Source organism: Trichechus manatus, unplaced genomic scaffold, assembly GCF_000243295.1.
Source record: "Trichechus manatus latirostris isolate Lorelei unplaced genomic scaffold, TriManLat1.0 scaffold00028, whole genome shotgun sequence".
NCBI classification, from domain to species: domain Eukaryota; kingdom Metazoa; phylum Chordata; class Mammalia; order Sirenia; family Trichechidae; genus Trichechus; species Trichechus manatus.
In genome coordinates, this window is record NW_004443964.1 from 2,047,255 (window position 1) to 2,062,247 (window position 14,993).

The 14,993-nt window shown below is 53.9% G+C and overlaps 1 protein-coding gene across 1 annotated transcript in view; it reads right to left on the reverse strand.

The window, feature by feature from the left end:
- Positions 1-14,993, reverse strand: part of RPTOR (regulatory associated protein of MTOR complex 1) — a 425,613-nt gene that overhangs the window by 59,488 nt on the left and 351,132 nt on the right. The window contains 8 exon segments of the mRNA XM_023729162.1: positions 1,848-1,910; positions 2,071-2,241; positions 2,343-2,506; positions 3,736-3,894; positions 9,337-9,426; positions 10,154-10,312; positions 12,065-12,205; positions 13,795-13,981. Coding sequence (XP_023584930.1) covers positions 1,848-1,910; positions 2,071-2,241; positions 2,343-2,506; positions 3,736-3,894; positions 9,337-9,426; positions 10,154-10,312; positions 12,065-12,205; positions 13,795-13,981 — 1,134 coding nt within the window.

The following is a 14,993-nucleotide window of genomic DNA, read 5'->3' on the forward strand; positions in this document are numbered from 1 at the left end:
AGGGGTGAGGGGTGGCGCACGAGGGCCATGCCCCTCTGTACAGGCCGAGAGACCTGAAGCCAGTTCTCTGAACCTCATCCAAAAAGCAGGGTGACGTGCTGCCCCTTGCGGGGTGGCAGCCCAGGACGGCGGTGGCAGGCCAGGGAAGGGCCGGCCCCGCTGGGCGCGGAGGTGCTCTGTGCCGCCATAGTTACTGTGGGGTTTTCATGTCTCCTCTTCTTCCTGTTGCTGGCTTCCTTGTGCTCCAGCCCTGCTCGTGGCCCAGGGGAGATAAAGCAGGGAGCTCCGATTCTGTCGTCTTGTTGGCCATGTCGAATGACACCCGTTACTAGTGACAAATGAAACGCTGGCCCTTGAGTTACCACCCTCACTGCCTTGTGTCTGCCCTGCCAGGGTGTTCGCTCAGCGCCCTGCCACACCAGCTCTCCTGGTTTTAAATCTGGCGTCAACAGCACGGACCCCGCTACCCACCCCCTCACGCAGTGTGTGGACCCCAGGGCATGGGAGTGGATTGGGGCCCCCGGGGCCCCCGCGAGGACAATGGGAAGCGAGGAGCGTCTGGGAGAGAGCTGTGTGTCTGGCACCCACGGACCTCTTCACAGCTCGGAGAACCTACCATCACATCTAGACTAAAAGTCACGAACGGGCATAACGGATGGTCTCAGGGTGTGTCTCTGAGAGCAGCGGCCACAGCCTCCCCAGGAACACGAGGCTCCGGAGAATGCGCTCAGAGCAGAAGCCCCAGGGCTGATGGAGCGCGTAGACAGAGGACGGAGGGCGCGGCCTGTCACAGGGCTCCCACGTGCTCTCGCGGTGACGTGGGCCAAGAGCCCCCTGCCCGTCGCGGGAGCCGCCTCTGGGCCGGTGAGGCCTGTACCTGACTTTCTTCTCTGTGATCCCTTCCGGGGCCTGGGCCCCTTGTCTTAAAGAATGTCTTGCTGCCCTGACACCACCCGTCTGTCAGCGTGGGGTGCTGTGGTGGCTGCAGGTTGCTGTGATGCTGGGAGCCACACCACCAGTATTTCACACACCAGCAGAGTCACCCCTGGTGCACAGGTTTCAGCAGAGTCTCCACACTAAAACGGACTAGGAAGAAAGGCCTGGCAATCTCATTCCAAAAATTAGCCAATGACAACCCTACGGTGCACAAGGGAATACTGTCCAATATAGTGCTGGAGGATGAGCCCCCTAGGCTGGAAGGCACTCAAAACACACGGTGGCCGCAGCCACAGACTCAAGTACATCAGGGATTGTGAAGATGGCACGTGACTGGGTGGCGTCTCGTTCTGTTGTACCTGGGGTTGCCATGAGTCGGAGCGGGCTCGACAGCAGCTAACAACCAGCTGCCCCGAAGATGACCCCCGGCCCCTCAGGGTCCCCATACTCTGACCCAGGCCCTGGGAGATCTCCACCTATGGGGGCTGCTTCGCCTGCAGGGTGGTGGCCCCATCCAGTGCAGAGGGCCCGAATGCTCACAAGAATAGGGTCTCTCTCAGATCACAGCAGCCAACGTGCCTCGCGTCATCTCTCCAGTAAGCTTCCTCCATATCTCCACAACACACCCTTAACGACGGCCCTTAATCAAGATTTCTGCTACAAAAACATAATCTTGTGGGGCTGGAAACAACGCTGCTCGTTGTCTCTCATCGCTTTTCCGACAAGAAGAGATGAAATCAGCGGGCTGCAGAGGCTTCCCTACAGGGCTTGTGTGGCGTCTCTGACAACAACATGGCCCAGGGGTCTCCTGGTGACCCAGTGCTCGGCTTTTCCCAGCTCCTCTGCCGATAGCAGAGCCAGACGCCAGCCCCTCTCCACCTGCTACACAGCCCCCAGACCTCATCACTCACAACGTGGGGCCTGCGGCGCTGCGTACGGCCGGCCAAGCGCTCCTCTCGGAGTACTTCCTGACGCTGGAAAAAGAAAGAAGGGAAAGAAGGAGAGACACTCCGCTACTCCCTGGTCTGCAGCGTTAGTGTGGGTGGAACAGCAATGGAATCAGCCACAGTCCAGGCCAAGAGGACAGCACCTTTGTGATCTGACCGTCGGGTCAGGGTTGCCAACATCACGCACCCTGATGGGTTGGGGGGACTCTGCTGTAGGGGGCGCTCCGCAGGAGGCCTGTCCTGCACTGGGCTTGTGCTGGGCAGAACCTCGATGAGTGGAGAAGGGACACAGGGGGTGCGGGTGCAGAGAGAGTGATGCCCAGGCCACACACTCAGGGGCCAGCAGCCACTGGGGGCACTCTGGGCAGACAGGGAGGTGAAGTAAACGGGCAGCTCATAAGAGGCCTCGAATGAACGGCCACAGCATGGACTCTGGCCCGCGGGAAATGCAGTGCTCACGAAGGTGCCAGCTGCTACTTGAGAAGCCGTGCCAAGGTCCATGAGCTCGGTCGGCAAAGAGCGGGACTTAGGATGGAAGTCCAGGGGTGCTGGGTGGGGAGACCTGGCCGGCGGGGGCTGGACAGCACCGATCTGGGGACTCAGGTGGACGTCAGGCCAGATGACTGAGTGAGGAACAAGGGAGGGAGACGTCAGAGAACATTCCGGAACGTGAGGAAATGTGGAGAACCAGGACTGAGCTTGGCAAACATTTACTGTGTCCCAGGCACTGTCCATGGCACCGGGATCCACGGAGATCAGAGGAAATCAAGATCCCTTCCCGAGGGGCTTCCCTCCGGCAGGGGAGACAGTAATGGGGGTGGGGGCAGGTGAGAGCACCTCCGTGCTTTAGGAAACACAGCAGGGAAGGGGCCTGGGACGGGGGTCTGGCAGGGGAGCGGTTTGTGGGGAGAGGAGAACCAACGGATCTTCCAGGTTGCCATGGTTTTGAAAACCTCCTTCGCAATATTCAGTAAAAGGGGATAAACAGATTGCTGTTCTGCAGTTGAAATGAAAGACAAAATTGGCTTTAAACAGGCGAATGCTGACACTAATGGGCTTCTGTGCAGGTTATGGATTTTAAACACCTCCGTAAGCACCGCTGTTTCCAGGGGACGTGAGCGCTGTCTGAGGGAACACCAGCAGGGCCGACTTTGGAGTCCAACTACTTTGTCTTCTGAACTTTCCTCCCCGAGCTCTGGCTCATAGGGAAACTTTCCCCTCAAGTTTTGTCAGACTTGAGTGACATACGGACGAAACAGTTCTCTCCAGGAGTCAGACTTTGCGAGAACAGAAGGTGTCAGCGATGTGGCTCTAACCCTCTGGAGAAGGACGAAGAGGAGAGAAAGGAGCAGCAGAGGAGAAAACCCCGAGTTGGCTGCTGACGCACAGAGACAAAATCTAACCGCTTTCCTTCCCCTCAGCTGGGGTGCTCTTCCCGTTTAGAGACTGGCCTCCCAACCCAGTACGGAGGGCAAACCCGACATCTATGCATCAAGACGAGAGCTCGTGTTCCAACAGCGTCCTCCACGCGGCTCGGTGGCCTCCCTCTGCTCCGAGCAGCCGAGGCCTTGGGCGTGTCACACACACATATGCTGAGACAGGCGCCCACTCAGACACGTGTACACGCTCAGACACACAGCATGCCATCTCGACAAGTCAGCGTTGAAATAGCGCGGCCTTGACCGTTCCATGGCCTTCACAGGAGGGAGGAGACTTGCCCGCGGTGTTAAAAGATCCAGAGATCACGAGCAACACAGCTTCTGGGCAGCTTCTCCAGGGTTGCCTTACGGCGCACAGTGCCAGCGCTTCTTGGGGCAGCTCCACCTTCTGAGGAGCCAGCACCCTTGCCTGCCTAGGCCCAGCGCCTTCTGGCTCTTCTCCTGACAGAGGGCCCCAGGTGTGAACACACAGAGGGCCCCGGGTGTGAACACACAGAGGGCCCCGGGTGTGAATGTGCGGAGGGCCCCAGGTGTGAACACAGAGGGCCCCGGGTGTGAACGGGCAGAGGGCCCTGGGTGTGAACACACAGAGGGCCCCGGGTGTGAATGTGCAGAGGGCCCCGGGTGTGAACACACAGAGGGCCCCGGGTGTGAACGGGCAGAGGGCCCCGGGTGTGAACACACAGAGGGCCCCGGGTGTGAATGTGCAGAGGGCCCCGGGTGTGAACACAGAGGGCCCCGGGTGTGAACGGGCAGAGGGCCCCGGGTGTGAACGGGCAGAGGGCCCCGGGTGTGAACGTGCAGAGGGCCCCGGGTGTGAATGTGCAGAGGGCCCCAGGTGTGAACACAGAGGGCCTCGGGTGTGAATGGGCAGAGGGCCCCAGGCGTGAACACACAGAGGGCCATGGGTTTGAATGGACAGAGGGTCATGGGTGTGAATGCACAGCGCCCACTGGGCAGGTGCTCAGATGGTCGAGGGCAGTGCTGCATGGTGTCACTTCTTCCGTTTCCTTAGAATGAGTGAGGACACAGGCAGTGCCATGGCAAGGAGGGCAGGAGGGAGCAGGGAGCTGGGAGGCTACTGCTTGGGTGGTGCAAGGGGGTTGGGGAGGAGCCATGACCTGTTGATGGCTGGGTGTGGGGGAAAAGGGGGGTCAAGGACCACACCTGGCTCTTGGGCCCAAGGACCTGTGCACACCGTGGTCCCTGTGGCTGAAGTGGGGATGACTGCGTGCTCTTTGGGGAGGGGATGACGTCAGCTTTGCAGCCTACTGCGATGTGTTTACTTGTTTGAGGCCTTCCTCTTCTTCCCCGTGGTATTCCCGATGCCTGCTCCCTGGAGGAGCTTACAGAATGTTTGTCAAATGAAGGCACGAATCTCAGAGTTCTGTTTCACTCTCAGGGTGTCCCTGAGGGCTGAAGGGGCAGTGAGGTGAGATCGGCAGGCCGGCTCGGGGGGCCTGTTGGCAAACTGCAGCCAGAGCCAGATCCAGCCCACCGCCAGCTGTTGCATAGCCCATGAGCCAAGCTCAGTGTTTACATTTTTAAGTGGTTGGAAAAAAAAATCTATAGAAGAATGCTATTTAGTGACAAGAATATTATACGGAATTCAAATCTCAGCGTCCACGACTAAAGCTTTATTGGAACACGCTGTGTTCATGCATTTCTGTGTTGTCTGTGGCTACTCTCGCGCTCCAGCGGCACAGCTGAGCCGCTGTGACAGAGACTGCACCACCCGCCAAGCCAAAAGGTTTACTTTCCCAGACGGCCCTGCCGGCCCTTTGACTTCAGTGTGCAGAACTGGGGCCGGGGCGGGCACGGGTGGGGCTGACCTGCTGCAGACAGGTGGAGAATTACTCACAGCAGCTGGGATGGGGCCAGGGAAGAGATGGGTAACTGAAACAGAATACTACAAATTTCTATTATTGAAACCATTTTTTTCATCGTGGATATAAAAGTAGGAAGAAGCACTTAGATTCATACAGACATATGGTTTTAAAAGACTCTTGTGGGCTAGCTTGGGAATGCAGCCACTATATGTAACATTTAGTCTACAAAAAACATATGTTCTAGTTGAAAACAAACATAAGTGAACATGTAGAATATATTTTCCTGGTGACTAGCAGCACCTGTGTTCATTCTTGCAATGTTTACTGAGCGCTGACTCTGTTCCTTCCAGACGCTTGGGATAGACCAGTGAACAAGCAAACACACAAAATAGCAGTACTGTTTCTCAGCATAAATGTGCAGACGACTATTTCTGTGCTGAGTCATGTGGTGTGCGTGTATGTGTATATGTGTGTGAATGTGTGTGTGTGCATGTACATGTGTATGTGTGCTCATGTATGTAGGTGTATGAATATGTGTGTACGTGTATGAATATGTGTCTACACGTGTGTGCACGTATATGTGTTTGCATGTGTGAATGTGTGTGCGTGCATGTATGTGCTTGCATGTGTGAATGTGTATACGTGTGTATGTGTGTGCGTGCATGTGTGTGAATATGTATGTGTGTACATGTGTGTGTGCATGTCTGTGTGTCTGCGTGTGTGTATGTGGGTGTGTGAATATGTGAGTGTCTGCGTGTATGTATGTGCGTGCATGTGTGCGTTTGGTGAACCAAAATTCTCCGTCCAGTCCTCACTACCCTGGAGGGGCTGAGGGCCAGCGTTCACCCTGCATTCCATCCAGGCGGTCTTCAGAGGAAAGCCGGTTAGACCCTCATGCTACAACCAAACAGCCTGGCTATGCAGGGGTCATTTGAGGGGGTGTCAGCTGTCCGCTGCGCAAACGCGGGCCCCTCTGGTGAGCATATTTTGAACCCTTATATCACCTACAAGTCAGAAATAGCCCACACCATTAGTGATACAAAGAAGAGAGTTTGAATTCAAAGGTAGAGGAACCAGAATGGAAATAAAATCACTCAGAACTGAACATTAATGAAAATATCATCTACCAAAACTTGAGGGATGGAGGTGCATGCAGTACTGAGAGGGAAATTTACAGTTTTAAATACTCATATTAGAAAGGAAGAAAGGCTGAAAGGTCATGAGCCACTTTTATTATTTTTCAACCCCTGAACAAAAAAAGAACAAGAGAGCAGACCTAAAGAAGAAGAAAGAAAGGAAGGAAGGATCAACAAAACAGAACAAAGACACAATAATGAAGGGAGTCAACAAAGCCAGAAATTGGAAGCTGAAACACTAAAAAAAAACTAACAAATGTCTTGTAACACTAATCAAGAAGAAGGAGAAAAAGCAAACAAATATTAACAGGAATAAGGGATGTATCTACAGAGACAGCAGAGATAAAAAAAATGAGGAGGGTACTCTGAACAACTTCATGGCAATAAAGGTGGAAATTTAGCTGAAGCAGATGATACTCTAGGAAAACATAACTTACCAAAGTTGACTTAAGAAGAAATAGATAATCTGAATAATCCTATAATTATTAAAGAAATGCAATCAGGAATTAAAACCTAGCCACACAAAAATCCACTAAGCCCAGAGAGTTTAAGAGGCAAACTACCCAGATGCCAAGAACAGATAATCTTTGTCTTGTACAAATTGTTGCAGAAAATGAGGGCATACGCCTCGTTATGGATTGAACTGTGTCCTCCAAAAATGTGTGTCAACTTGGCTAGGCCATGTTTCCCAGTACTGTGTGGTTGTCCACCATTTTGTGATCTGATGCAATTATCCTACATGTTGTAAATCCTACCTCTATGATGTCAATGAGGAAAGATTAGAGGCAGTTACGTTAATGAGGCAGGACTCAATCTACAAGATTAGGTTGTATTTTGAGCCAATCTCTTTCGAGATATAGAAGAGAGAAGCGAGCAGAGAGGATGGGGGATCTCATACCACCAAGAAAGAAGCACCAGGAATACAGCGTGACCTTTGGACCCAGGGTCCCTGTGCTGAGAAACTCCTAGACCAGGGGAAGACTGATGACAAGGACATCCTCCCAGAACTGACGGAGAGAGAAAGCCTTCCCCTGGAACTGGTACCCTGAATTCGGACTTCAAGTCTTCTAGACTGTGACAGAATAAATTTCTGTCTGTTAAAGCCATCCACTTGTGGTATTTCTGTTACAGCAGCACTAGATAACTAAGACACTCCTTAACTAATTTTATTAGGCTAAATTTAGGTATCTAAACCAGACAAGGGTAGTATAAGAAAGAAAAATTGTTGGCCAAATTTATTTATGAATATAGACAGGAAACATTCTAGATAAAATATTAGCAAACTTAACAACATTAAAGAGAATTGTTGGGCTTATCCAGCGATGCAAGGATGGTTTAACATAAGAAATTCTAAATAATGTAATTCACCGCAATAATAGATTAAGAAGGCAAAGCCATGTGATCATGACATGAGATGTAGGTGAAACATTCAATGAAATTCATTTAATTCGTCTTATTTATAGAAAAAAGAAAACTTAATCAGCTAGAATAGAATGGGAATTTCCATTTACAAAAGACAAAAATTCTTAACCCAATGGAATAGAAGAGAATTTCTATAAACTGATAAAGGGTATCTACCAAAAGAATTACAGCAAACATCGTGTTTAAAGGCGAAAAGTTAGACATGTTTCCTTTACTCTCAGGAATACAACAAAGATGTCCACCTGTGTTCCTCTTTGCCAGCAACAAACAGTTAAAAAAACAAAACACTTAAAATTACAAAAACTATAAGGCACCTTAAATTCCACCACCCGCCTGTCAGTTTGTTGTGCTGTGGGTGGCGGTGTGCGTGTTGCTCTGATGCTGAAGCTACGCCACCAGTATTTCAAATACCGGCAGGGTCACCCCTGGTGGACACGCTTCAGCAGAGCTTCCAGATTAAGACAGACTAGAAGAAAGGCCTGGCGATCTACTTCTGGAAATGAGCCAATGAGAACCCGAGGGATCACAACAGAACACTGCCTGATACAGTGCTGGAAGACGAGCCCCCTAGGCTGGAAGGCAACGACGGACTAAAACACGCTGCTGATTGTGAAGATGGCGTGGGACCGGGCAGCGTTTTGCCCTGTCGTACGTGGGGTTGCCGGGGATTGGAGCCAACGTGACGGCAACTACCAACCACCTCCAATTAGATCTAAAATAAGATGCCAAGACCTTTATGCCGAAAGTTCTAAGACCGTACTGAAGGACGTTAAAGAAGACTTAAATAAGTGGAAGGATAAACCGTGTTCAGGGACGGGAAGACTCATCATCGCAAAGAAGCACATTCTTCCAAGTGAATCTATAAATTCAGTGCAATTCCAAACAAAATCCCAATACGGCTGTTGTGGAAACAAATAAGCTGATGATAAAATTCATGCAGCAGAAAGAAGGCTGAGAACAGTCAAGACAGTCGTGAAGAGAAAACGACCTAAGGACGGGGCTCCGCAGCCGAGCGTTCTGGCTGTGCGGACGGGGCTCCGCAGCCGAGCATTCCAGCTGTGTGGACGGGGCAGTTGGGGCAGCTAGTGTGCGGGGACAGAATCGAGACTGTTCAGAGTTGTCTGACCGCTAGACGGAGTGGCAGGAGCTGACAGGCGTGAGAACAGGCTGGCAGGTGCCTGGGGGGGCCCCCGCGGTGACACCTGGTGGAGGGGACGGTGCACACACCTACTGCACAGCAGCGTCCCTCCCAGCTGAGCCCGCGGGAGGCACCCATGCCGAAGGACAGTCACTGTGGCTCTGTCATCTGTGCTGACTGAGCACCTGCTGTGTACTGGGCCCTGGGTGTTGACAAAGTTCCGCCCTCGTGGTTCTGGCACTCCAGCGAGCGAGACAGAACTGGGCCAAACGCATGACTCAAGGTGTAACGGGTCAGGAGTCGGGAGTTCTCGGCAGGAAGACAGAGCAGGAGAAGGGCCAGGGAACGCCTGGAGGAACTGCTCTAGATCGGGGCCGGGAAGGCTTCTCTGTAACACTGAACCCTGAATTCCGAGGGGGAGGCCGTGAAAAGTCTGAGAGAAGGCTCTCCAGGTAGAGCGGGCGGCGGTGCCGGCACTGAGGGGCGCACTGCCGGGGCCAAGGAGCCCGCAGAGCTGGGGTGCAGGCAGCGAGGGGGTGAGGTCTGAGATGGAACGCAGAGGGGTGGGGCCAAGCACGTCTGGAGAACAAGCAAGAAATAGAAGAAAAAGAAAAGAGGGAAATGGCTTGACTGCCTATGGAGGGAGAACGGATGGTGAGACTGCAGCCAAGTCAAACGACACGTCACCCCTCAGGCGTGAAAGTGACTGAACGGAACCCCCACGGCCCCGTGGGTGAAGACGAACATAAAATGGACAAAGAAGTGAGTCTCAGGAGGCTGCGGGTCGTATGAAAGCACGCAAGCGTTTCTCACACTGTCAGCGTGTGGGGCCGGATCCTTCTCTATGGTGGGAGCCGGCCTGTGCGCTGTAGGATGAGCAGCATCTCTGGTCCCCACCTGTTCGATGCCAGTAACCATAACCCCCTCACTGTGACAACCAAAAATCTCTCTGGACATTGCTGAACGTCTCCTGGGGGCAGAACCACTCTGGCTGTTGTACCTGCCGGGAGTTCAGGCACACCAAGAACGCCATCTGTCCAGCAGAAGGACTGACGGAGGCTTGGTGGCCTAACCAGCCCAGCGTCCCTGCGGCCCCCTGCACACACTACACCTGTACACAGGTGACAGAAACTTCCGCGCCTTCCACGGCGAGGCACTCCTCCCTCCTCAGGTGCCTCCAGCTGACTTCACTCCTTCTTTCCCAAGTGAGAGGTTACGGCTCCCGGTACCTGCCCACCACCTGGGCCCGTGCCATCTCGTGGGCTGGAGGGGGCCCCGCGGCACTGCGGCGACCCCTGGGACTCACCTATGAGCGAGTTGAGGGAGGAGTAGGAGCTGACGCGCCGCATCTTGTCGATGGTCTCGAAGGACAGGATGTACTCCTCGCTCTCGGGGCTGCCCAGGGTGCTGCTGGCGCTGCTGCTGGTGCTTAGGTTCCCGGGCGAGAACACCACTGAGCTGCTGGCTGTGGAGACACCACCGGACGTCAGGGCCGGAGACGGCCCCTGGGCGCTACAGCGAACGGCCTACCGCGAAAACGTGCGTCTTCTTCCAGAAAGTAAACAGACACGCAGACGCACGTGCACAGGTACACACCCGCACAAATTCACACACACGCACACACACGCAAATTTACACACGCACACCCGCACAAATTCACACACATGCACACATACACACCCACACAAATTTACACACACACCCGCACAAATTCACACACATGCACACGTACACACCCGCACACCCGCACAAATTCACACATATGCACACCCGCACAAATTCACACGCACAAATTCACACACTCATGCACACGTACACACGCACAACCGCACAAATTCACACACGCACACCCGAAAATTCACACGCACAAATTCACACACACACACACACACATGCACAAATTCACACGCCCGCCCGCACAAATTCACACATACATGCACTTTGCTCATACCCACACTCATGCACACGTACACACACGCACACCTGCACAAATTCACACACTCATGCACACTCGCTCATACCCACTCATGCACACGTACAGACATGCACACCCGCACAAATTCACACACACACGCCCGCACAAATTCATACATGCACCTTGCTCATACCCACACTCATGCACACGTACACACCCACACACCCGCACAAATTCACACACACGTACACCCGCACAAATTCACACACGCATGCACACCCGCACAAATTCACACACGCACGCACACGCACAAATTCACACCCACGCGCAAACGCAAATTCACACGCACACCTGCAAAATTCACACACGCACAAGTTCACACACACGCACACTTACTCATACCCACACTCATGCACACGTACACACATGCACACCCACACAAATTCACACATACATGCACACTTGCTCATACCCACACTAATGCACATGTACACACGCACACCCGCAAATTCAAACACACGCACACCCGCACAAATTCACACCCGCACACCTGCAAATTCACACTCATGCGCACCTGCACAAATTCACACACACGCACACACGCACAAATTCACACACTCATACCCACACTCATGCACACACATCTATACATGCACTCATGCACACACATCTATACATGCACTCATGCACACACCCCTCACACACATGCACACACTCATGCACACACCCCCTCACATGCACACACCCTCACACTCATGCACACACCCCACACACTCATGCTCACACCCCCTCACACTCATGCACACCCACCCACACTCATGCATGCACACACACCCACACTCATGCACACACACACCCTCACACTCATGCACACCCTTCCCACACACACCCATACACACTCATACACACTCCTGCATACATACATGCACGTTCACTCACACCCATACACACGCACACCCTCACACGCAGCCATACACACACACGCAACGTGCATAGACAGCGGGTCCCAGGAGGGCGGGACGGGGTTGTCAGAGGAGCAGACGGCCCTCCAGCTGGGACTGTGCTCACTTCTGCGAGTGTGTAAGGCAACCACTGCCGTTCTGGTGCTGAACTACAGCCCCTCTGGTTCGCCCGCGTCTGGGAGGAGGACTCCAGGCGTGAGAACAGCGGGCCGGTCCCCGTGTCGGCGGGCTGGATTTCAGGGCACGCCCGATGGCAGAGAAGGGGGCGGGGGCGGGACGCCGCAGTCCAGGAGAAAACCCGGCGCCTCCCGACCAGAGTGTCCGGTCCCCAGGGTCTTACATTCCTCGGTCAGGCTCAAGTTCTGCAGAGACTTGTTCAAGCTCCGGGCAGTGGTGACGGCGCGGATGTTTCCGTAGGAGCTCACGGAGCGGAGTCTGGGGGTGCACGGGCTGTCCCGCACGGGGGTCAAGCTGCCCCCTTCTGGTGGGAAAGAAGGAAGAAGTGGGCAGCTAACGATGGGCTGTAGGGTGGGAGGCCAGCATGCCTCCTGGTGGCTGCAGCTGCCATGAGTGACGGGAGCTGTCCCCAGGTCAGGAGTGACCGAGGAGGGGTGGGGCGCTCAGCTCAGGAGAGCGCACACTTGTAGGGGTTGGCAGACAAAGCTGGACAAGGAGCAGACGACCCTAACCCACGTCTGCAGTTTCTGCGAGTGTTCAATTACAAAATGGAGCAGGGCTAGTGACAGGCCTCTCCAGGGGCACTGTGGGGGGCGGGTGGAGGGGCCCGGGGGGCTGGCAGCAGGATGCAAGCTCATCCTGCATTTCTTGTCCCTGGGGCAAACTGTTAATGCACTCAGCTGCTAACCAAAAGTTGGAGGTTCGAGTCCACCCAGAAGCATCTCAGAAGAAAGGCCTGGCAATCTACTTCCAAAAAATCAGCCACTGAAGACCCTATGGAGCACAGTTCTACTCTGACACACATGGGGTCGCCATGAGTTGGAGTCAGCTCAGTGACAACTATTTTCCTGTTGGTTTATTTACTGAGATATCTCATCACTGGTCACGGCCCTCTCTGCTGTGCAGACACTGTGTCCCGGGGGGGGAGGGGGCCCGCCCTGTTGAAACATCACCATGAAGGTGACTGTGTTCCCGGCAGAAGGGACCAACGTGAGGCAGGGACTTCCCAGCGTGGCTCACTGCGCCCGGCAGACCGGGACCCCGTGGTCATCGCGGACGGGCCTTATTAACACTCCTTCCTGCAGGCCCTGGTGCAGAAGTCCGGCCACCCTTCCAGATTCCACTGATTTGATGCCCACGAAGGGTAAAAACGAAGGAAAAAGAAGGGGCTGGTGTACCCTTTGCCCTGTCCTTTACAAAGCGGGGTGCTGGCTGCCGCCCAGGGCTTGGTGACATTAGTGACCACTGAGGCCCTGGGGTGGGGTCCCACAGCTTCCCCTGGAGTTAGAGCTGGCCAGGCTCGATTTTCTTTCTTTAAATTCATTGTGGTAAAAATATGTAACAAACATTTGCGGTTTCCACCTTTTTTACGTGTCGAATTCCGCGACGTTGACTACGTTCACCATGTAGTGCGACTATCACCGCTGTTTCCACGGTTTTCCATCGCCCTGGACGGAAGCTCAGGGCCCCCCAAGCAATGACTCGCCTTCCCCCTCCTCCCACCCCTTGTAACCACTAAAAAACTTTTGCTTCGTGCAGTTGCCTATTCTGGACATTTCCTGTCAGTGGGATCACGCAGGATCCGTCCCGCGAGCGGTTTCTCACACTCAGCATCACACCTCCAAGGCACATCCCCTCACTTCTGGTCATGGCTGAAACCTTCTCCGCTGTATGGACGGACCACACTGTGTTTACCCATTCGTCTGCTGACGGACGCGCGGGTTGTTTCTGCCTTTAACAGAAGTGCGTCTCCTAGGCAGTGACCCCCCTCACCCTCCCTCCTGCCCCTGGCAACCATGACTGGACTCTATGCAGCTGTCAATTCTAGCTACTTCTTCTACGTGGGATCACACAGGCTAGACTTCCAAGGCTCCCTAGAACCAGGCTCCGTACCTGTGGCCGCTGGGGACGGCAGGGGGTAGTTCTTTTCCTCCTCCATGAACTGCAAGGCGACTGTGCAGAAATTGCTTTCATACTGAACCACGAGGTGACTCAGTGCTACCACCAGCTCCTGCCGAGACGGAGAGGGGAAAATTATACTTCCTGGCGGCCGGGAAATGATTGTGGAAGAGTCGTGAGACTTAAAAGTTAACGCCTATCACTTGAGTCATATAAAACAGAAAGGTTAAAATGAGATTTTGCGATTGTTATTGAGAACCAAGACTCCCCCTGCCCCACGGTGTGCTCCTGGGCATGTGTGGCCCAAGAGGACGCCTCTGAACAAGCGGGGGGTGGGGGGCAAGATCGTGGGGTCACCAGTGCAGGAGCCGATGACAGATTGCTAGGTATAAAGGACACCTCAAGGACCCTAGAAGGATGGGAGTGTGACTTCCACTCTGCAGGTGGGAAAGGTGGGGGCCTCTTGTCCACAAAAAGCAGTGGCCAGGCTGAGATGCCTCCCTGCAACGGACCCAGCAGGTCAGGGAGCAGTTCTGAATCCTGAGCAGACCAAGGGGGCGCCTCTGACAAGCTGGAGCATGCTGTTTTTACTGAACGCAAAACGTTCGTAGATATATTAGTTTCCTGTCCCTAAGAGGAAATGGGAAAGTTCTCGAACTAAGACATGGTCTGTAGGCCCGGTCACCTCAGCTAAAGGAAAGACACACAAGTCCGCCTCTGCTTTCGGGCACTTCGTGCTGTAACAGCCGCACTCGGGGCTCCTGGAGTCACACGGAAACAAAACCGCAGTGCAGGTTTGTAAAACCTGAAGTAAAGCCGTTCCTTCTAGCACCTTTCTAACGGTTCAGACAGCTTTGTCTGCTTTTGTTTTAGAGTAACACTCGGCAGAAGCTGAGGTCTGTGAGAAAGCACTGGAAACCCCGCAGGGCACAACTCGGACGCACGTGGTGGGGTCGCTATGAGTCGGAGTCAGCTGGACGGCAACTTATTTTAAAGATTCCATGAGAACATTTGGCCTGAACTTCAGTAAGCTGGGTTCATTTTAGAAGGGAGCATTCTGCTTTTCGAGTCTGGCTGAAGCAGACTCCTTGGATGATGGCGCTCCGGAGGATGTCAGTGGTGAGTGCTCTCCAAAGAGCCCCCGAGCCACACCCTATCTTCTGATAAACCCCTCTCCAGGGGGGAAGTCTTCC